Source organism: Atractosteus spatula, chromosome 2 (assembly GCF_055471065.1).
Source record: "Atractosteus spatula isolate fAtrSpa1 chromosome 2, fAtrSpa1.hap1, whole genome shotgun sequence".
NCBI classification, from domain to species: Eukaryota; Metazoa; Chordata; class Actinopteri; order Semionotiformes; family Lepisosteidae; genus Atractosteus; species Atractosteus spatula.
Genome location: NC_142707.1, coordinates 67,327,157 through 67,349,200, shown reverse-complemented (window position 1 = coordinate 67,349,200; position 22,044 = coordinate 67,327,157). Strand labels below are relative to the sequence as shown.

Genomic DNA, 22,044 nt, shown 5'->3' with positions numbered 1-22,044 from the left:
TTATTCACTATTACCTTAAAATAAACACAAACAAGATAGGTTTCCAATTGGCTTACTTGTGAAGGGGCAAGTGGGAATTTCAGAAATGCCAATATTAACTCATTGAAAACCTGCTCTCGACATGGACTTTAGAGGCATTTATTATCAGTAACGGAATCACAGAAGTTACATTTCAAATTAGTCATTAAAACAACAGTCTCATTACCTAGAGGTGTTTTAGTATTGCCCTGGAGTTTTTCACATTATCAATAATCTACACACACGTGGAGCTCAGAATTTACACAAAATATGCTACTGAAAATTAACCTAATCAAGGGTTTGGAAGGCCTTTATCGAGTATTGAAACGAAGTGGAAAATAACGGAAATACGCTATTACATCCGCTATGAGACTTTTCTGCTCTGTTGACTTTTTTAACCAGAAATGCATCCAATTTAACATAAATAAGGAAATAAAGGGTCTTTATTGTTCCCCTCTGCTCTGTTTGCAGGTGAATTCCGTAAATGGACGAAATAGTGAAACGGTAGTTTTTTGCGTGCGTTTCGTGTAATGTGTATTTTGTATTTTGTGTATTGCGTGTATGATGTGATATCTCGCTCACAAGTGGTCTGCATGTACAGTAAGTACAAGCAAAAAAGTACTAGTAAAACGTTTTTGATTAAACGAGAAATAAGCTTTAAAATGATTTCCATGTGTATAGTCCTTCGTCACAATTGATCATATACTATTTTAGCTTTTTAGAAAGATGTTTTTTTTATTTTGTTACATAATATAAATCGTATGCAGTAGTCTCGGTGCCATTAGTAAATATTGCACTGCAATGTTGCCTATAGTCTTGTATGTTGGCGTAAAGTTTTACTAATATTCTTCTTATTTAAGTAATTTATCTAAAACTTCTTGGAATTTCATAAACGTAGAATCTATAATAATAATCCGTTTCTTTTAAAAAACATCGAATAATTTCAGATTTAAGGAATCTTTTAGTGTAAAGACGGCCATCCAGTGATTTCTTCATATTAAACGCATTGCGTTCATTTTACCGTGAGGGTTCCTTAATTAATAGCACTGTGAACTTACACATTTATTTAAAAGGGTAAGATGGTATCGATTGATTAGTTTCAGGTTCAGCTGTGTCTCTTTTGCTATGTTTACCTTCGGTTTTGTAACGGTTTTTACGTGGCGAGGTAACAGTTATGTCCATCATGTCGCTAATGCGCGAGCTATATTAAATTCGCAACATCAATACAGTACAGTATTTCAATAAAAATGTCCAACAGTCGCTTAAAAGGGTTAACTACATAATTTATCCTAATTACCAGCAATTCCGGCATTTCGTGGCATATCTGTTTCTTACAATATATACATTTACACAAACATATATGAATCACATCAGTCCACTAAACCATTAGAATAATCCGTGAGGTAACTGGGTTTCATTTGATTAAAAATAGAAAACTGTTACAGTTTTCTGTCAGTCTCTGAAAAAGTCTCATTTTAATACTGAAATATTGCTATTAGATATTTACATTTCAAAACAAAATTAAGTTTTAATTCTGCAGTTACGGCTCAATACGCGCAAAGATGGCTACGAAGAGGCCAACGAGAAGATAACCATCTTGAGAAAAATTAATCCAAGGTTCCCCCCTTTCTTTTGTTACTTAAATTGAATGGGATTTCTTTGTTTAAAATAATTTTCGATCCCATTTATCAGCAGAAACCTAAGTGTAAGGCATTGTTTAGATAAAGGCTACGTACTCGTTCCGTTGCCGCTGTTTTCGCGCGTGGATAATGTTGGATACACCCCATCGACCTTACGTTGCAACTCAATTTGTTTTCAATCAGGTTATAATGAAAATGCACTCCATCTAGATCCTTATAAAATTAATTCCTCAGAAATAGCTTGCACTTCAAGTGATTTATTGTTAACGTTCAATGGGTTTGAAACATATATACAGCAGCCATCACGAGTCTTCGTTTTTTTTTTAAATTACAAAAAGGAAAAAAAAAAGTATTTTTCCTTTAAAACAGTATAATACAGTAATCTCATTCTTCGGTGTTAGCCAAATATACAGTTTCTACTTCTGTTAATTCTAAAGTTCTAAATTTTTACAATATTTTTATGTCATAAAATATCGGGTAGAATACTGTAAATATTGTGGTTTTACAGTAACCTTTAGAAAGGTTAATACCTGAACTGTTTACCCCCCCCCCTCCCGTTTCTCTTTTGCTCGTACCATTCCCCAACTCGTTTGGGCACCAAATGTAGAGCAGCATTCACATTCCTGGTAACAGCGTTTACTACATTAACATCATTAGGAAGTCCCCCCCCCCCAAAAAAAAAAAAATCAACAACACACATAGTTTCACCGGCAACCCTTTCGTTAGTGTTCAAAAAGTGTCGCGCAGTAAAAGTCAGGAAATGATGACCCCCAAATAGGCGGTCTTCTTAAATATATATAGTCCTTCTCGTCGTTGGAAGGCTATGGTCTTCACAGCAGGAAATACAAACATGATACATGTTTTGTTTTTGCTCTTGGCCTCGTGTGCATCTCCAGCGTAAAAAATAAAAATAAAATAAAATCGAACAAGGGTCTGTCCTACCATGTTCTGCCATAAAGCAGGTTTGAGTTGACCATGTTACTGGTGTAATCTACAGTAGACGTGTCTATCTGAGCCATGTTACTGATTTGGCTGTGTAGAGATGGAGGGCTTGGTGACATTTCCTCTAGGTCTTGGGCCTGGGCTAAGGGGTTCACCTGTTGGCTCTGGTGTTGACTGAGTGAGTTGCTGGAAACTGGGAGGACACCCCCGGAGCCGTTCTGCTGCTGCTGCTGCTGCTGGACCTGCTGCTGGCTTGGTGTCGGTGTGCTGGACCCATTCTGACAAGGTTTGCCGTCCTTCACCAGCACGGGCACCGCCACTCGCCGCGGCGACTGCTGCTGCTGGCACAAGTTACCCTCCTGCTGCAGCTGCTGCGACGCTTTGTCCTTGGCCTGCCTCTTCATCTTGTAGCGGTGGTTCTGAAACCAGATTTTGACCTGGGTCGGGGTGAGGTGAATCATGCTCGCCAGGTGCTCCCTTTCGGGCGCCGAGAGGTATTTCTGTTGCTTGAATCGTCTTTCAAGCTCGTAGACCTGAGCTTGTGAGAAAAGAACCCGTCTCTTTCTCCTAGGAGCCGCGTGTAAAGGTGCCATTGACTTGGCGGCGTCCGCCATGCCAGTTAAGGTCCCCATTCCGGTCATATTCATACCTGTGGAAGGTCCCATGAATCTAGAAACTTAAAAAAAATATATGAACTCAATTAATAGCGCCTCCAGATCACCTTGCCCAGCAAATGAACGTAACTCTCCTCTTACGCTCAACACCGTCTCTCTAAGGCTGGTTAAAAAATTACTTTCTTGCCCGTGTGGTGTCACTTTATAATATTACAAATCGCAGGCAAAAAAAAAGGGTCAGTGAATACAGAAATTGGCAACAACGTAACACACCCGGTCAGCAGGACTTATTTTAACCAATCTATAGAAAATAAGTTAGAACAGAATTCTATAGCCAATCTATAGAAATAAGAGATGGAAGTAATTGATAAAAAAGGCATTTTCACCTCGTATAGTCTTATCTATACTACATTTAATTCGTTATTATTATAAAGTCTTATCTATACGACATTTATTATTATTATTATTTTATTATTATTACATATTAATTATTATTATTGTACGGTTTAAAATACAGCGCGATTGTGGAATGATAGTTGGAAACTTACTTGTTGAGTATCTGGGGTCGGGGTTTGCTCCGTACCATCCAGTTGCCGCTGCGCTATTTCTCATGGTCTCTTGGTACGAAGGGAGGTCCCCCATGTTGCCAATGCCCCCATTGCAGTAGCCTCCCATGGCACCGTGAGAGAACTGGGACACACTGTGGGGCATGTGGTAGGTTGTCGCGACAGTGGCGTTGTGGCCCATGGAGTGCTGCTGCATGCCAGGCTGGGAAACCTGAGGCTGGCGGTAAGTTCCCAAAGGAGAAGTGAGGTTTCCTGTGCTATCCATGCCACTAAACTTCTTGTAGGTCTCCTCGATAGGACTCAAAATATCTGTCACTGAAAAAGGCGTTGTGTGCTTTGGGCTCAACGACATGGTTCAGCAACCAGGTAAATTTGTTGAGCGGGATCAGCCGTGTTGTTGTGTTAGCTCTCTCCTTGTGAATGTCTACGTAAGAGAGTGCTTGTAGTCCGCCTGAGATCCGATTGATCGCCTTGGAGAAGGAGGCGAGCCCTGGGCGCTCTTATCTCGGGTTTATTGTAGCCAGGCGCCAGGTTTACGACAAACACGGGGGGCGGAGCAACCGTCCTAAACGAGCAAACAATAGTCATTGACATCTTACCAAGATAATTGAGGAAAATGTAGTTAGTTTCATATTAAGATAAGCACGATGCCAACAAAAATATTTGATTAACCGGATTCCCCCGTTTAAAGGTAGCCTTCAATCTTATTCACCATCAATTAAAAAGATTTAACGCTGGAATTCTGTTTGATATTGGACATAACCTCTTATTCCTTGAGACTTACATTACGAGGCTGTTGAGCAGTTTTTTTGGGGGGTCAGCGGGACTATTGCCCTGTTTTAAATGGTGAATGCCATACTTTCTATAAACTTAGAGAGCACTTTGACCAGGCATAAGCGCCACAGAGCGTAGTCAAAGAGGTACAATGAAGGTTCTCTTCCATTGTATAACAACCTAATTTATGCGTCTTAAGCATCATTTTGTTCCAACAGAGGGGGGCACTTCCAAATTAGCTCAAGGTATCAAATCCAGAGAGGAGAGAGAAATAAGGATAGAGATCCTAACTTGTAAGTATGTTGTCTATACTTTTCAGGGATTTTAACATATTTACAGCAAAGCATAAACATATAAATGCTCAAGACTGGAACAGGTGAATGGCTGCTACAAAACATTATAGTGTTACAAGACGTAGAATATTATGAAATGATCAAGAGGATCTTTTTGACCTGAACAGAAAGGTGCTATTTATCAATTGTACCAACTGGTATTTCAAGGACGACGTGTGCGGGTGAACGTGTCTGAAAATTCACGAACATTAGCCTCACAGAAACATTAACAGTATGACATGCGAAAGTTACCGGAATATGTATCTGATTCTCAAGATCTAAAAAGGTAAATTACAAGGGGGATAGTGAAGTAATCGGTCGTTTAATAACTTATTTACAGAGGCGCTTTTCAATGACATCCGTCTTCAGCAATGCATCATTTGGGATATGTTTTCTCTTGACAGTCTTCTCGTATTGACAGGAATAGTCATCTCAAGGAGTATGTCTATGCTGAACATTTATAGACGTTTGATTTCTTAATAGCATGTTTTTATTCCGTTTTGGTGAATGAAATTAATTTATAAATAAGAATAAGTGACTATTTTACAATGTTAGGGAGATTTCTTGTTTCGCATAATATATACACCTGTGGGGTTTTCATAATATTTAATTGTTAATGGCTGCTAAATACTTCACACGTTAAGCTTTCTGTAACTCAATGGCGACAGTTTGGTTATGATTGCACAGTTCAGTTTGGATCGCTCGGGTTTTTGCTATACTTATTAGAGTAAGATCATAAGTAAAATCTTACATGCCTCTTGACACAGAATAATCTCTTAAATCCAGGAGGTTCTCGACGAGTTATTAAATTTCGCTTTCGTTATGTTTATCTTGTGAATTGTATAAGAACTAATTACAAACAACAAAAATACAGCGTCGTTTTGCTCCACGACCAAATTTGAAACCAGGGTCTCTAAATATATCACCGCTTAGACTAACATTTTACAAAAACAACATAAAATTAGCTTTTAAATATATAGCACTGACAACAAAAGGGATGAAGAAATGCAGTATTACGGAGTTTATATTTGTTCAGGACAAGATTTAAGGGAAAAGCATTTTAGCGCGGTAGCTAGGATGAATATTATTATATCGTATGACAGTTTACAAATGTCTTTTTGATGGATTTTACATGAACCAACAAAAAATGAAGTTAAAAAGTAGGCTTTGGAAGTAGTATACAGGATAGCATTGATACTGTTTAAGAACGTTAGTCTGAAAAATTCATGAAATTCATGAAATTTTTCAGGAATATATAATTCCTATATTCCTATATAATCGTATCAATACAATACATATAAAATAAAACCGTACCATCGTAAATTTTGCTTTCTAAATGGTGCATTTACAATAGTACCACCGGTTCCGAAGCATTTATATATAGCATTTATAGTCTATAATTTTAAAATAGCTCCGTTCACGACGCGAACACAAGTGACGTGTACTTTCGAGCTTTAGGTAAATTATACAACTTCAATCTCCTTTCATGATTGTTTTGAAATAATTGTCTGAATGTAGTTTTTCTGAGCAACATTTATCTTTATGGCAAAATAAAAACACGATATGTTAGTGAATCGTTTTCTTGTAAACTAATACGCATGGATTTTAATGAACTAATAAAGCTCTTACTGTAAAAGCCATCCTTCTATTTATCATGCAAACACTGGGAAGGATAGAAAAGGTCGAGGAACAAACTAGATTCTTGATTTGCGTAACTAGAATTTTTCAGAGCTCGCTTTGAGGTAAAGAAGAAACTTTTAAGATTAACCAGAAGTTTGGTTTCCACTGCGAACTATAGCACAGTGTAATCCATTAATTCGTCGGTGTAATCACTTCATGCAGCAAAAAAGTAACAAAAAAAACATTATTAAATATTTCAGAAAACATTTAGAAAATCAAATATCACAGTCTACTGTATCTCACTAGGTAGATAAGAGTTTTTTTTTTACAAGAGGCGGGCTAATCTTTGAAAACAATATTACAGTCCCTCCCGTTCAACACCGTCCAGGTATGGAGGGCAAAACGTTTGGTTTAAATGTCACTGTAGGTAAGAAAGCGTACTCTTTAGCAAGGTGCTTGTCACCTAACTAATGCAGCTACAGGCCTGTACCTCTACTACCTGAGCCCATGTTCATTTATGTTTACCTGAAATCATAGCATGAAGAGCTTGACATCAATGGGAGTGACAGCGATGCGGATGTACTGTAGGCCTCTGAGTTTCACTGTTAATGCAATTTAAAAATGGCAGTAGCTTATGTGGTAACATATTCCTTCTCAGTTTCTTGCGTGAATCTGTTCATACCATTGTTTTGTTTACAGTGTGACAAAAGCTGGCGTCTTTCGAAAGCAGAAAATGCGCTACATTGTGTAGCTACCAATAACCATAATATGTCGATCTGAGCCTTTTCCAAAAGCCATGACCTTCTCCAACTCCCTTTTCTTGCCGAGAACGACATTGTTATGAAGAACGTATATAATTTACCGTCTGAGAACTATGACATATCATAAAAGGTTGCTTCATATTCTTTAGTCTAATGATTCATGTGATTCTTCCAGCAAAAAGGTATTTATTAAGATAACATTAAATAACTGGTAAGTGAGTATATTGCATTAATTGCTGCACAATTGCTAGGACAAGGTCTTCGGCGTTTTTACACTTCATTATATAAAAGAATACAATATCATAAGGAAAACAACATCTCAGTTCTTGTGTGCTAATTACATTTGATAACGCATTGTTCTTATTCCGTTTAATTCAATAAATATTTACGCACTTGCTTGCATCCTTCAATCACATTGAAACGCTTACTATCACATCTATTAACACAAAGTGGGTGGATTCACGTTGCCAGTATTTTAGAAGCATAATAAAGAGGCAAGCTAGGTTACAGCACTTGAGAAGTTGAAACAAAAAGTAGGCATCACAAACATCGACTGAAGCTAATAATGGACACCTTCATCCAAGGCACACGTGTATTGTCACCGGAAGTTGTACAATGTATATTTGTAATAGCTGACTAAACTTATTGATCATTTTGTGCTCGTGTTTTTAACGCCCAGATCCAGGATGCCCAATCGAAATCCATCAATTTCATGTTCTAACAGAGTCTTGTGTAGAATCTTTGGTCAATCCCTGCCAGACATAAATGGTCAGGATATAAGTGTACTGTCTTTTTAAAAAATGTATAGTACCTTGGTTTTAAAGTAATTCGTGTTACAGAAGAACTCCCATCAAAGCCATTGTTGCCACTATTGGGTTTTGTATAACGTCCATAGAGCATTTTAAAAGATACAATCACCGTATTTCTATAATTATCTATTTGCTGCTGTATGTAAAACAGCTAAACCTCCCAACCTCGTTGGCTATGAAGTCAGGGGGCATGGTTAAGAGCCAGCGATGACTTTCCCTTACAAGCCTCAGCGGTCTGGGGATGTTATGTAGGCCAACATTTGTGAGGCGAACCGTTGTTTGACTGTGTGGTTGGATGCACTGAACCCTTATTAAACCATGCTAAATTCGCTTTAAAAAATGCGTCGAGATAAAGAGTCTTATATAATTAACGTACGAAGATCGCAATGTGTTGCCTGTCAAGGGGTTACTTCTCGAAAGTAACCTGCTGGAAGTCTAACCATTGCAGAGGAATCATTTGACAGTAGGTATGGGCTCTATTTAAACAGTTATTTAAGCTGCGGTGTCTTACTTTTCTAAGTGTTCATAAAACCGATTTGTTTTTTCCTGCAAAACATTGTATTGGCGATATCGCGGAAGTAGATCATCCGAATCAATCCATATACCCCAAATATACTCGTTCCTAAAAAGAAATTAAAATGGATTTGGATGGGAAGTATTTACATACAAAGCTGGAATAATGTAAGTACAAAGACGGCAAAGACTTTGTGAGTTTAAAAGGAACTGTGGAATGACCAACTTTTTTCAAGAAAAATTGGGAATCTTGAAATTCCACACCGCCAGTCAATTAACATACGGAGAGTAGCGTGGGGATCTGCAAAGGAGTACAGGTGTAGTATAATATAGAAAAATAGAGTGGTTGCGTTTCCTATATTTTTGTAATACGATATATGGGTAACTCTAAAAATCAGTAAGCAATAGATTGCAAAAAAAAAACTATTTTGGCCGGAAAATAGCTTACAAGCATTAATACACTAAAAAAGTACGACATTACTGATTTAAAATTTCTTTAGTTTAGAAGTAATTGGTTCTAAGTTGGTTCACAATGGAACAAAATAGGACAAATAAGAGAAAGCTCTATTTGCAATTCTACTTTATTAAAACATTATGTGATACAAATAATATAACTTGATAGGTGTATGTCAAGTACATCTATATATTTGACCCCATTATGGAATATGTACTTTTGTTTGTGTGTTATTTACTCAGAAAGCGCAATACAGTATTCTTGGAAAGTTACACGTATAGGCAAGCGGAGTCAGCATGAGAGGCAATCTAAGGTTTCTTTTGTTTTACAAGACAACAGTAGGATGAAGTAGAATGTCTAGGTTCTCCATGCCTGTAGCAAATTCGGACATGAATATAAAAGCAATAGAACTTTGGAATATGGGATTGTAAAGCTACCAGGTCGCTCAAAATCACAGCAACCACGTCTAAAAGCAGAATAAAGCGTCAGGCGAGCAGTCCATCATGTCTTAATTATCCATTTTGCCTAAAACTTCAGCAATGGTAATCGGCAGCAGCACAAACTCATCATGTTCATGTGTAAACAACATCCCGGTGGACTCAGTAGAGCCCCAGCAACAGCTTCAGGCACATTCAAAACAATATTATCTGCAGTATATTATTGTATACATCTCTTCCGTCACTTGTAAATGTTCCAGTATTACAATAAATTCCGCCCTTGGCCGTGATGGACTCTAGTATTGTCTCAGACAGTGCTGTTTTTACTCTAGGTGACGTGAAATAAGTTGAAATACTGACATTTCTTATTAAATTCGTCTATTATTATAAGTCGTTTTAACAGATTAGTTTTATTGTGCGAGCTGTAATTACCGCGTGTGGTCATATCTCCAAAGGCAATACGAATCGATTTTTTTTTACCTTTATTTGTTTTTGCAAAATAATAACAAATAGTTTTATAACTGGTGGACGCAACATTCTTGGTCAATGGGGCACTTCACCCATCCAGGCAACGCTGATTGAATAACCTGTGAGAGATTTGGAGAGGTCAGTGAAGGGCTTCAGCGATTGGAACAAGAGCTGGGGTCCTGAACTATAACCACACACGAACGCCAGGGATGTAAGTGAAACAAATTAGCTAGTTTTGGCTCTGGTGGTCGGCACTTCTACAATAATATGATCCAAACGACTGATTCTCACTATCGCGGCCTCTTGATGAAGACCACAACTTACAAACTCGCTCACACAAAGTACAGCCGCTAAAAATTGGAGTAACTGATAGGATTTAGCCCAATTTACTTCTCGGATACTTTCTTTGGAAACATTCCAGTTTAAAGTACTGCTCCGTTCTTTCAATCGTCAACTTTGAGTTTTTTTTCAATCGCAGCTGTTTTCACTATTAAACGCTCCTTGCTAGACAAAGACACCTGCCTTATACAGCCTCCTGCATCTGAAGACTTGCAGCTGTGCAAAAGGAAACTGTTAAGCTTCATCCAGACTTCACCGCGTGTCATTGTTCCTAATTTACAAGGATATACAGTTTACATTGAACAAGTCTCTTGTAACGAAGGCTCATAGCTTAGAAACGCAAACGCAGCTCCTGATCCTTTCTGTTTGAGAACCGTCTTTAAAATTAATCTTAAATGTACAGTTGAATATTAAATACAGCGCTAAAACCGCCAAGAAAGCCTTAGAGGAAAGTTTGGTTATTGCACTTTATCACTTTATCACTATTACTACTTCTTTACCAAGCATCTTAATATATCTAAATGGACAAACGCAAACTCTGAGACATAAGTAAACGATTTTATTAACTATGATGTCTCAAAAAGAGCACAGGTGTCCGGAACGGTACCTGTTAAGAACTACGCACACAACAGGTGGGATGCTTATTGCCTACAGTATATGCGCTCTTAGAGTCCTTGTTTTCTAATCTTAGTATCTTTGAATAGGTCATCATGTCCTCTTCAGACACATGCCGGGAGTTTAATAAATGGGTCATATAAAACAATACAACTGTTAGTCTTAGTACTGCAGTCTTGCCCTGTTTTGTGCGTAAAGGACTGAAGGAAACGACCGGATTGCACATGATGAATTAATATACACGTGCAGATTAAAGTGCATGCATCAACGGATCTATATTATATTTCTGAAGATATGGGGTACCTTTTATATATACGACCAAAGACGTAAAACTTTCCTTTCTTTGGATCTGTTCCATTAAATAATCTTTCGGTTCCAAAAAAACAACGCACATGTTAATTGAATACATTGTCTTATAAAATATATTTTAGAGAACCTTTAGACACCTAATATCCACATTATCCTATAGAATTACAAGCATCTTAAGGCTTCTAGTATTGTTATTAATTTATGTTTTATCTGTAAGAAGAACTTCAGGATGTCATGTTCATTTGCTCTGATAAATTTATGACTAGAAATCTGTGCATGAGAGATTCATAATGCTAAGAAAAAAAACAATTAAGTAAAATTAATAGTCCAAGTGTTCATGCCGCCATCACGCGTAGTTAACTTTGTTTTCTAAATTTAGCGATGAAATCTCAGGAGTTAAATATTAGAAATTTAATTAAACCGTTTATTCAAACTAATGTTGAACATAATTACAACACCTGTTTTTCTTACATAAAATGAGATTAATGTCCACAGGTATGTTTTCTTTAATTTAATTAACTAAAGCACTCGGAACTATACATAGCACAAACCCGAACAAAGAGCAGCATTCCAATAGCTATCTCATTTCTCTTTACAGAAGAAAAATCCTTGCCTGCAGGTATTGTAACATGAATTCCATTTCAGACTGCCACATGCATATTAATTTCAGTATTAACGAAAATAAAAAACAAAGAAAGGGAAAGACTGAATTCACACACCGCAGTGGCAAAAAAGGAAGTGCCATCATTCGCTTACTCAATGGAAAAGAACTTGTACGTTGGACTTTAAATGTAACTTTCAGTATTATTTGAAGGTATCAATAAGATCTATATATATCACACCAAACTGCCTACATTATGGGCGCAGCCGTACACAAAGAGATGGTGAAAACAGTTTCATCCTCTTTTTTTTCTATTTCACAAATATCAGTGCGTTTTAAAAGAATAACAGCGAGATTTAACGTATTAGGCCCGTTTGCAGACACCACTGCTTTGAAACATATTCAGCAATAAAATACTGTTTTACCCTGAGGTTATACGTAAAAGTCTACATTTAAAGTTTGTAAATATTGTATTAAAACGTTATTACACACACGGGCAACGTTACAAATATATTAAAAATGTTTTTCGGTTGTTATTAAGAAAATGAATGAGCTAAGTTTAAATTTTAATAGAAGCACCCCCACTCTTGGGATATCAGTATCTGACAGGATAGATATTTTGAATTATTGTCATTAATCGTTTAAAGGACTTAACAATGTAAAAACACTTTAGTAAACTCAAGATGGTGATATATGTAGAGCTGCGGGTGTATATGATTAGATAATATATTGGGTTATTAATGCAAAAAATGATTCTTTATAAATAATATTTTGTGAACCCCCTTAAAACGTATGATGATAATGATTTTTTTCTTTTCTAAACAAGGCTTGACTGTAGTGTAAGCGATACAAAGAAGCGTTAAGGCACCAATACATAATCTTTAGCCCTTTAGACTTTCTTACTTATGCTTTATGAATATGTCTGAGAACCAGAAGCTAAGACCAGTTTTGCGTTTGAGATGCAATGAAACTGGAGGCTATAATAAAGACAGAATAGCAGATTTCTGTGCACAGTAACAAGCCTGCAATCCAAAATGGTAGTGATACTTTAAAGAGTTGATTTTTAAACGACAAAAATTCGTTTATATGACTGTCGGCCGGCGAAATCCCCTTTTATGTTCATTACCCACAATAAATGCAATTATATGGAGCAATGAAACCAATAGTTCTTACATTTCGAAATCCTATTTCATGAAATAATTCAGAATATCGAAGACGCAAGACCGATGTTGCAGTATTAGCCTTTATCTGTAGATACTGGTTTCATTGAAAAATCTTTTTCCTTAATCTTGAATTGTTTTCTATGTAGCTCGCACTTCAATGTTCGTCACTCTACATACCACGCTCCAAAATGTATTGTTCCAACCATCTGATAATCTCCTCGCGTGTTTCATTTTCTTTCAGATATCAGTAATTATGCGCAATTGAAGAATTGTGCTAATCGGATACATAACATGGTAGGTCATAACTATGTTCAGGGAACTTGGAAGAGTTTAACAGTGGTAAGCCTCAGTAAAAAACGTCAGTTGTTGTAATATTGAACTTTGTTCACCTTACTGAGACTTCTGTTTATCCATCTAATCGTCCATTTTCTAACTGCTATATCCAGTACAAGGTTGAGGGTCCAAATGTTTCTGAACATTTGTATTAAGTTTTCTTTATAATGGAAAGTACGTATAAATACCTCGTGCTTTCGACCCCTCTAAATATTAAATCGTGGGAAACATTTCGTCTTGCTCCACAACCCAAAGTCGTCAAAATACCAAACTTAATTTACAAAACTGAAAATTATTTCACAACTAAAACACATTTTTGCCTGAAAAACATGTTAATTAAATGTATTTTTAATAAAAACCTGCATACAACATCACCCAAATCATCGCAATTGTTTAATATAAATTCAATTTTAAATGGACACATTTGAAAAAATACAAATATTCCTTTCTTGAGCACAAGGTAAACCAAACCACATATCTGCAAAATAAGAAGTCTGGCTTATTTGTTTATTGGAATAACTCGAGTCTCAGACTTTATTATGAAGACATATTTGGCAAAGTTTTTCTAAAATAGTTGCATTTTAATAACATGAGCGAGAAGATATATCTAGCTTGGAAAAAGTCGATTTAACCCATTCACAAAAATCCGTGATAATACCGGTAATAATGATGGTCTCTAAACCTGATCAAATTAAGACAGGTCGGAATGATTACAAGGTCTGTCGTAGATTTATCCATAAATTCCCTACGGCTTATTGTAGTTAGGAGAATGCTAAACGCTATTAGGAAAAACCTAATGGAAAACGGATCAATAACTGAAATGTCTCACACTCGTTATCAAAGCGCTGTGTGTAGAAGCTTTAAAACTGTTGTCTTTCAAAGTGCGGTAGCTACAGAAGAAGTGTGAAGGTTTGATTAAGTAATGGGAAAACACAAAACCTACTCGAAAATTAAGTATCGCCATTCTTGCCATGTTATCATTTTAATAAAAGCCATTCATACATTTGAGAATAAGTCTGCACACGATGTGCAACTGATTACAGTAAACACCACCATCGCTTTCAAAATAAAGGCGATAATAACTGCAAATGTTTATGATCTGATTGTAAGGAGGGAAGCTTCCCATTCAACACATTTTGGACACTTGATAATTGAATAGAGAGAGAAAACAGACGGTGTAAGTGATCTTATTTCACTTATTTCACTGATCTTATTTTCATTTTGGAAAATGTCTGTACAAGACAGAAAATGAAGAAAGATGTTATTGGCAGAGTGACTGGGCAGGCCAAACCCCCAAACCCTATTCTTTGAAAATCCAACGTTTCTCTTCCAAAGAGGCCCATATAGTTTTATTTAATAAATCACCAGCAATGCCTGAAAGACCTAAACGTAAAGTTTAGTTCAATATAACCCTTTCTCACCCCTTTTAAAATAGTTTTGTTACATTTAAGTAGAAAAGTCAATCCTCTGTCAAACAATGTGTTACGCAACACTACAAAATAGTTACGTTGTTCAGTGTTTACGTTATTGTGCTTCTTCAAATGGGAATTAAAAGTTTAGTGCTGTATGAATATTATTATCCTGGCAGTCTGACACTTAGCAGGCAGTGTGTAAATTATTGATTACTGGCTATTTTCCTTAAATTAATAAACAAATATTACCTTTAGCTGGGCTTAATTGTTTCTGACTTGTCTGAATTTGCACTCAATTCTCTTTTTTAACACGATAATTCAGGAGTATGTTTTTTCAAGCCCATCAACAGAAAATTTGGGAAAAAAAGAGCAGTATACCTTCATGATGGAAGCTTGGTTGGGAATGTGCATCTGTGACACTCTTAACAGCGTAATTAATCGCTCAAACACCAAGGGCGTATAAACAAAGCAGCTGATGAGTTTATTTTCGTGATTTGCTTGTGTTTCATTCTTTTTTGTCACGGAGGGATTTCGATGGCAACCTGTCCCTGTCAATCTTTTACTTTAGCTCTGATGGAAGCTGTAATTGCAATACCGATAATTGTCTCGTGTTCGTGAACTTAACACCAACAATGTCCATTTTGTTCGCTTTTAAGAGGTCGTAAAATATAACCTTCTAATATTTTGTTGTTTTTTTGTTGAAAACAATATTCACAGCACCATACATATAATACAATCAACACAACTTTAAAGTTAATTTGTTTTATCTAAGGCTGTGTCGAGGTATTTTTTTATACAAATGACTTTTCTTATAACTCGCGTAACATACATTTTTTTTCTCAGAAGAAGGTTCTGTAGAAGGTACAGCAGTTTGTATAGGGTCCAGAGAGAAACCCCCACCCACCATTCCCTCAGATAAATAAATTCAGTGTATTTGCATATGATTAGTATGATTTTACATCATAGGATCAATTATATTTTATATCCTTATCGATTTTCATCTCGCAGTGCTCAAACGTTTTTAGACATTTGCCGCACTTTTTTTTAAGTCTGTGCCAATGGTGAAGTGTATTGTGCTGCGCTTTAGTAAAATGAGATTTGGTTTCAGGTTAGACCACAGTGGAGATTATCCCATGCCTTTAAACCACCTCACAATTCCACACAGCTGAGCTGCTTTACAGAGGGAAATTAAGATGAGAAAGAAGGGAATGGCATTCTTGGCCCTTAAGTGGCCTGTCCCTTTAAGCTCCTGACAGGAGTAGATATGCGCTGCACCAGGGAGGAATCGAGCAATAACGGTAGGAAAACTCCTTTAACATCACGCACTCCGTCACCCTAATACCTCTAGTCCGAAAGAGTGAACAGAGTAAAGACACTGCCAGAAAATAAATGCAAAAAGATGGATTTTGAAGGATTGACTGGAAATACATCATATTTAATTCAAAGAAATGAACTGAAATATTTTTGGGTTAAATCCCATCCACCTTCCTCTGTCCTGTTTACCATGTTGTTAAATAGATGGAAGACTTGTTGTGAGCTACCAGACAGTTGCATGCTGGAAAAACAAATGCAGGCAAGCGTGCTCGCAGTCTTGTTGGTAGCCATGCCTCAAACAGGAGGAATATGAGAACTGTGAGGATTTGAAAAGATGCCATGTTTAAAGAAATGTCTACAGTTGGCAAGATGAAAACCACCAAAGAGCTTGAGAAAGTGCTGTTGCCCAACTGGGAAAAGAGGGAGTATTTATGGTGTTTAAAGCTAAAACAACAGACGCTTCCTTCTGCAAACTGTGCAAAAACAAACTTTTACAATTCCCTGCATATGGTTTGGAGCATCAAATGTTTTCTTGTTCACAGACTGAAGGATGTGCATTGGGTTCTGCTACACCCCCTGACACATGGAAGACTGTCATTTTCTTCAGATCCATTTAGGTTTTCATAGATCTCTGACAGTAGTTGCTTGTGGTTGTGGCACAGCAGCACAGCAGTTTCTGTTGTATCCTCTGTACAGGACGGAGGTTCACGGAGATCCATTGTGTTGTCCCCTGGGATGTGATGTGTGTTACTAAATGGTATGCGAAGGAACTGCGACTTCTCAATAGAGTCTTCTGCTTCTCTGTCGCTGATGGTCCTTTTCGTAAAAGGGGAAGCATTTCTCTGGGCGATGACATCCGGGCTAAACAAATTTAAAAGAACGTCAGGACACCTCAGCTCTGCCCCGGATCGGCCCCTCACTGGACATGAGACTCTTTCACCTCTGTCATTGCCTGCAAGACCGTCTGCCTGAATGTCTTTGAGCACCCCGTGAGAGCTATTCTCAAAAGTGTCCCTGTAATCCCCTATTCCTGGGACTCTTAAATTTAGTTTTCTCTGTCACACATTGTAAAATGACATACTGAGTCCTCTTGCATAAAAAGGCACTGAAGCAGCATTGGCAGAACTGATGTTTTGCTAGTACTACGTGTGAATCAAGGAGACGGGTGAGTCTGTACTTTTGTTAGGCCTCCACAGTGGTACTCAGATGCTGCTTATTTCCTCAATTATATTTGAATATTAATTTTCATAATAACAATAATAATAAAGTCATAACATTAATAAAGCAACCTTAACATAATACTACAACAGCACCCATGCCTTTATTTTCAAAATGCATAGCCCTAATATCGATCTGATTTGAACAATACTATCCACTATCTTCCCCTGTTAACTCTGGCAAATTCGACGTTATGTAAAAAGCAGCTGTGAGTTTTTGTTGGGAAGGAGTGTTTGAGTTACATGTGTAAAGAGTAAGCGAGACGGCAGGTTCCCTCTGCAGATGAGCAGTGTGGAGTGAGTGTAATTAATGTGGTCTGCACCAGGGATCTGTTTTTTTGAGGAACCCATTCCTTATGTAACCTGGGGAGCAGGTGTAACTTAGAAATTCTGTATTCCTCCCATTCCACTGCTGTGAAAATTAATGGATTTTAGCATGGTACTGTAAATTACTAGAACCAGTGATTTTTTTAGTGATTGTAAAAAAATAATAATTTAAGGTTTTAGCACAACTACAAAGCTTGACATGTTGATTAGAGTCACGTAGCCTGCAGTACCCAGCCATTACCTTCAAATAAGCTCTTTAAAAGACGATGCCTTGAAATTCTCATCAGGGGACGGAAAAACTTATGTAAGAGTTAAAATGGATCATTCAATCGAAGGTTTAAGCATTAAGGGCTTTTGTGCAGCAGGTGAAGTTTTTAAACAGAAGTTTGGGGGGAGTTCAAATTGTAATCTCACACTTCCACTCAAGATCAGCACGTCCGCTGTGCAGTATTTCTGCACAGAAATGTCTTGCAGGTTGAGCAACCTTTATCTGCAACTTTTTTATCCCCTCTCCACCCCATCTTCAGCTTTGCTGCCCCTCCCTGGTTCAGTCCTCACAAGTGAGTGGGGGGGGGGGTTGTCAGCCTCCTTCTATCCAGTCACTGTATTTCATCAGCTGGGAGAGTGAACGCAGAACACATACATATGAAGTACAATATCCATTTAAGTTTAATCAAACCGTCACTTAAATCAGAATTTGACTGAACTGCTGAAATGAAGGTAAAGGGGTATTGGGAAAAACAATATTTTCCAGGAATATGGCCTGGAATTGTTTCACTTGGTATACATGAAAAGGAATGAAAACAGTACATAGGCCTTAGGAGATTGTGGACGAACAAAGACACTAACGATGGAATCCCAGACTGGCTCGTTAATTTCTCATGAAGAATCGCATTTTGAATCAACCTTATGAATGATCCATAAACACATCAGGGGCATTTATGAGCATTTAACAGTTCTTTAGAAATTCAGTCATTAGACCTAGTAACATGTTTGTAGTTGTCTGTTATAGTATTAGATGCAGATGAAAAATGACTTGTTAAAAAGACTGTTAATGTGAATGCTTTGTAGGATTAGAAATGCATTGCTGTTTCATGACTCTTTCATGACATGAACGTCTTCGGAGTTCAGAGTCAACTGTACCTGCTTGAGTATAAAAGCACAGAAGTAAGAACATTGACAGGTTGAATAGCATCATGTTCTCAGTCTTCTGAAAACATCTTAAGTTTGTTCTATTATTAAGGTTCCAAAGGACAATATTTTAATACAAATATTTTTAATAAAATTAATCAGTCTTTAGAAGAGATGTCCTTCTTGCTATATTTTGATTAAGTTAAATTCAGAAAAAGATTTTCTATAAAAATAATTTGAATAGATCATCATGATTTGTAATTATCTAGGAATCTGGTTTGATTGTAATTTAACTTACAAATCTGATAGTTATAAGTTACAATCTATGGCCAAGACAAGAAACAATTTTCTTTATTGCAAAAAAAACAAACACACTGTGTTTTTCATGTTCCTCTAGATACACTACATAATACCCATCTGAACTATGGTGGTGTTATTTACACAAAGAAGCTCTGAAAACATTGAAAATTAAAACTCTTTTGGAGAACTGGAAATCTCCAAAGTTCTGCCATTATGTTTATCACTGGTTCTACCTATTATACTCAAAATTTTAACCCCTTTAATGATCTTTGGTTGCTCCTCTCTGCATACCAGATTAGTGCTTCACAGTTTTAGCTTGTTTTTCAGATCTTTAATTTAGAAGGCACCTACCTATCATAATAACTTTATGGAGAGACATGACCTCAGTTTTACATCTCATCCAAAGGATGTCCCCGTCACTATACTGGGGCTTTAGGACCCATTAGGACCCACACGGGTGAAGGGTGAGTGCCCCCTACTGGCCCCCCTAACACCTCTTCCAGCAGCAACCTTAGCCTTCCCGGGAGGTCTCCTGTCCAGGTACTGACCAGGCTCACACCTGCTGAGCTTCAGTGGGCTGCCAGTTCTGAGATGCAGGATGATATTTGATAGTGTTGTCAGTTGTGTGATAAAATATTTTCTGCCTGACATTTGCACTTATTAGCACAAACCTTCTTATGTTCTGTACTTTACTATGGTTTTAGACAGACGTTCAGAAAGAGGCCAAATATGTCTCCATGGAGCACCTCCTTTGTGCTCCTTTCTTGCTCCCCTTCCTTCATCCCATCTTCACCCTGGCTGCAGCTCCCTGGCTCATTCCTCCTGTACAGAGTCCGGTCAGCCTTGTCCCCACGGGCAGGCTGCTTGCCTTCAAGCAGTCGAGTTGCTCCAAACAAACTTTTCGTCTCTACATCGTAGGAATTAGGATTTGGCCGAGCTACTGAATTATTGGGTTATCCTCTCTTTTCCTTTGACTGCTTTGCTCTTGCCAAAATATCAAGAGAAGTAATGGATTATTATGTTATTACCAATCAAACAACAGCCACAATAACAGTAGACCTATAGAAAAAGTAATACCTTTACATAAATGTCTTGTCTGTTATATACTGTATTTCACAACAAATTAAGAGGCCCAGAAATTTCAGGTACTTTTTTTCTCAGATTTAGAAACCATCAACCAATCTGCCACTCTGTAGCATTTTTAGAATTACTGTATCTTTGTCTTAATTGCTTTGCCAAGCTAAGCAACATGTAGAAATGCATCATATTCAATTAATAGTAAACATTCCCCACATATGTCTGCCTTTATACAAGAAAACATGAGTACAGAGTCCTGAGGGGAAAATTCTTTCAAGGTTTTTTTTTTGGTTTAGAGAATTTCTAAAGGGGTGCAGTTCTGTATTCAGGAATTTCAATGTACTGTGTGACACAAATGTATAAATCAATTAAATTCAATTTATTTTTATATAGCACCTTTCACAACAAAGTTGCCCAGGGCGCTTAACAATACAAAACAATACAATTGACGATACATTTTGTCATTTGTCATTTGTCATTTGTCATTTGTCAGTGTCAGTACTGACATTTAAATCAGTATAATCTTTCCTTCTGTTATGGTCATCTTCCCTTTTGGGGCATCCAAAAGAACATTCCACTACTGGTTATTTCTATGTTGTGTTCTGTGTAAAGGACTACAAAACATCCTGTGTTGTTCATAACAAACAAAACACTTAGTGCTGCTGTCCACTGTGAGGAACCAACTCAACTGGGGAGTGGGAATGAATTCAGATCTGAGATCATTTCGGCTCTGACTCATTTTGAAATAAACCTGGTACAGAGACAGGTACAGGTATGAGGGGCACATTGATAGCCTCAGAAGTTGTCCCATAATACACATGCAAAGTTAAAAGCATCAACTTGCCATATTGGTCCAGGACTAGGGTTTGGATTATTTGTATTACAATGAGAGAGTGGTTGGTCCACAAAAGCTCCAAAGTTACAAACTGCTGAATACAGTATTCTGTTTTTCCTAAGATAGAAATATTGTTAGGCATCCAATACAGCATGTAATGTAATGATTCTAACATCCATTTTAGGCTTGAAAAAGTACTTGTTGCACATGAAACAGATACAGTTTGACTCCCACTGTGACCCACACTGGGTTTTCTCTTGAAACTGGGTGGTTCAGGCCTGTGCGGGTTGTACAGTAGTTAACTAGGCAGATTACAGAAACACTGACCTTCTGGGTAGAGGGTCCCCCTGTGTTTGCATGGGTGCTTTGGTTTCTGCCAGCCTTTAAAAACAGGACGGGTTTATTGGAGTGTCAAAACTGTGCCTGTGTGCTCGTGTCTGGGTGTGCCCTGTTTCTGACTGGCACTCAAGCTGCTGTGACTCTTATCAGGAATAAGTGGCTTTCTGATTATTCTGCAAGTGGATGAAGGCACCACTACCTGAGCATCTGAGAAAATATGTAAACAGTTGGAATTAAAAACTCTACAGTAAATAATGGTGATAAAAATGTTGAGTTAATTTTTATTAAAAGTAAGCAATTTTTGAAGAATATATAATGGACTAGTTACATATAAATATACTATATACTGAATAATATACAAAATAGGTCTGGATGTTTGCTTTCCACTTCTAATTTCAGGACCCAGCTTGGGTGGAAGTTGTATATATCTAGGAAACAGCTCAGAACTGTGTCTTTGATTAGCAGGATTTTGAATACAAAACTTAAAAGAGCACCTCTGACAACAATTGCAAACTTCACCCAAATTAGTAATTACCGTCTTATTTAGTATAGATTACACAAACGTCAATCACTCTGTTGTGAGAGCGAGTTTGATTGACTCTGGAGAAGAACAGCTTCCTTCTGACAGTCACTTAATGTGCAATTGCTCCATAAGCATGTGGCAGCTGGCTGAATGAAGATTCAGCGTGTTTTCCACTCAGTTGGATTTCAACAGCCTTTAGATCTCCACACATTCTCACACAGGGGGCATCAGCCACAGGGATATAGTTTATTAAAGAAAGGC

At 37.3% G+C, this 22,044-nt stretch overlaps 1 protein-coding gene across 1 annotated transcript; it reads right to left on the bottom strand.

Annotated features, from left to right (window-relative positions):
- Nucleotides 1-1,906: 1,906 nt before the first annotated feature.
- On the bottom strand, nucleotides 1,907-4,132 carry nkx2.4b (NK2 homeobox 4b). The gene is made up of 2 exons (XM_088906086.1): nucleotides 3,763-4,132; nucleotides 1,907-3,276 (listed from the first exon to the last, which is right to left on the bottom strand). Exons 1-2 carry the CDS (start codon nucleotides 4,130-4,132, stop codon nucleotides 2,597-2,599), a joined length of 1,050 nt encoding a protein of 349 aa, XP_088762212.1. The 3' UTR covers nucleotides 1,907-2,596.
- Nucleotides 4,133-22,044: the final 17,912 nt, after the last annotated feature.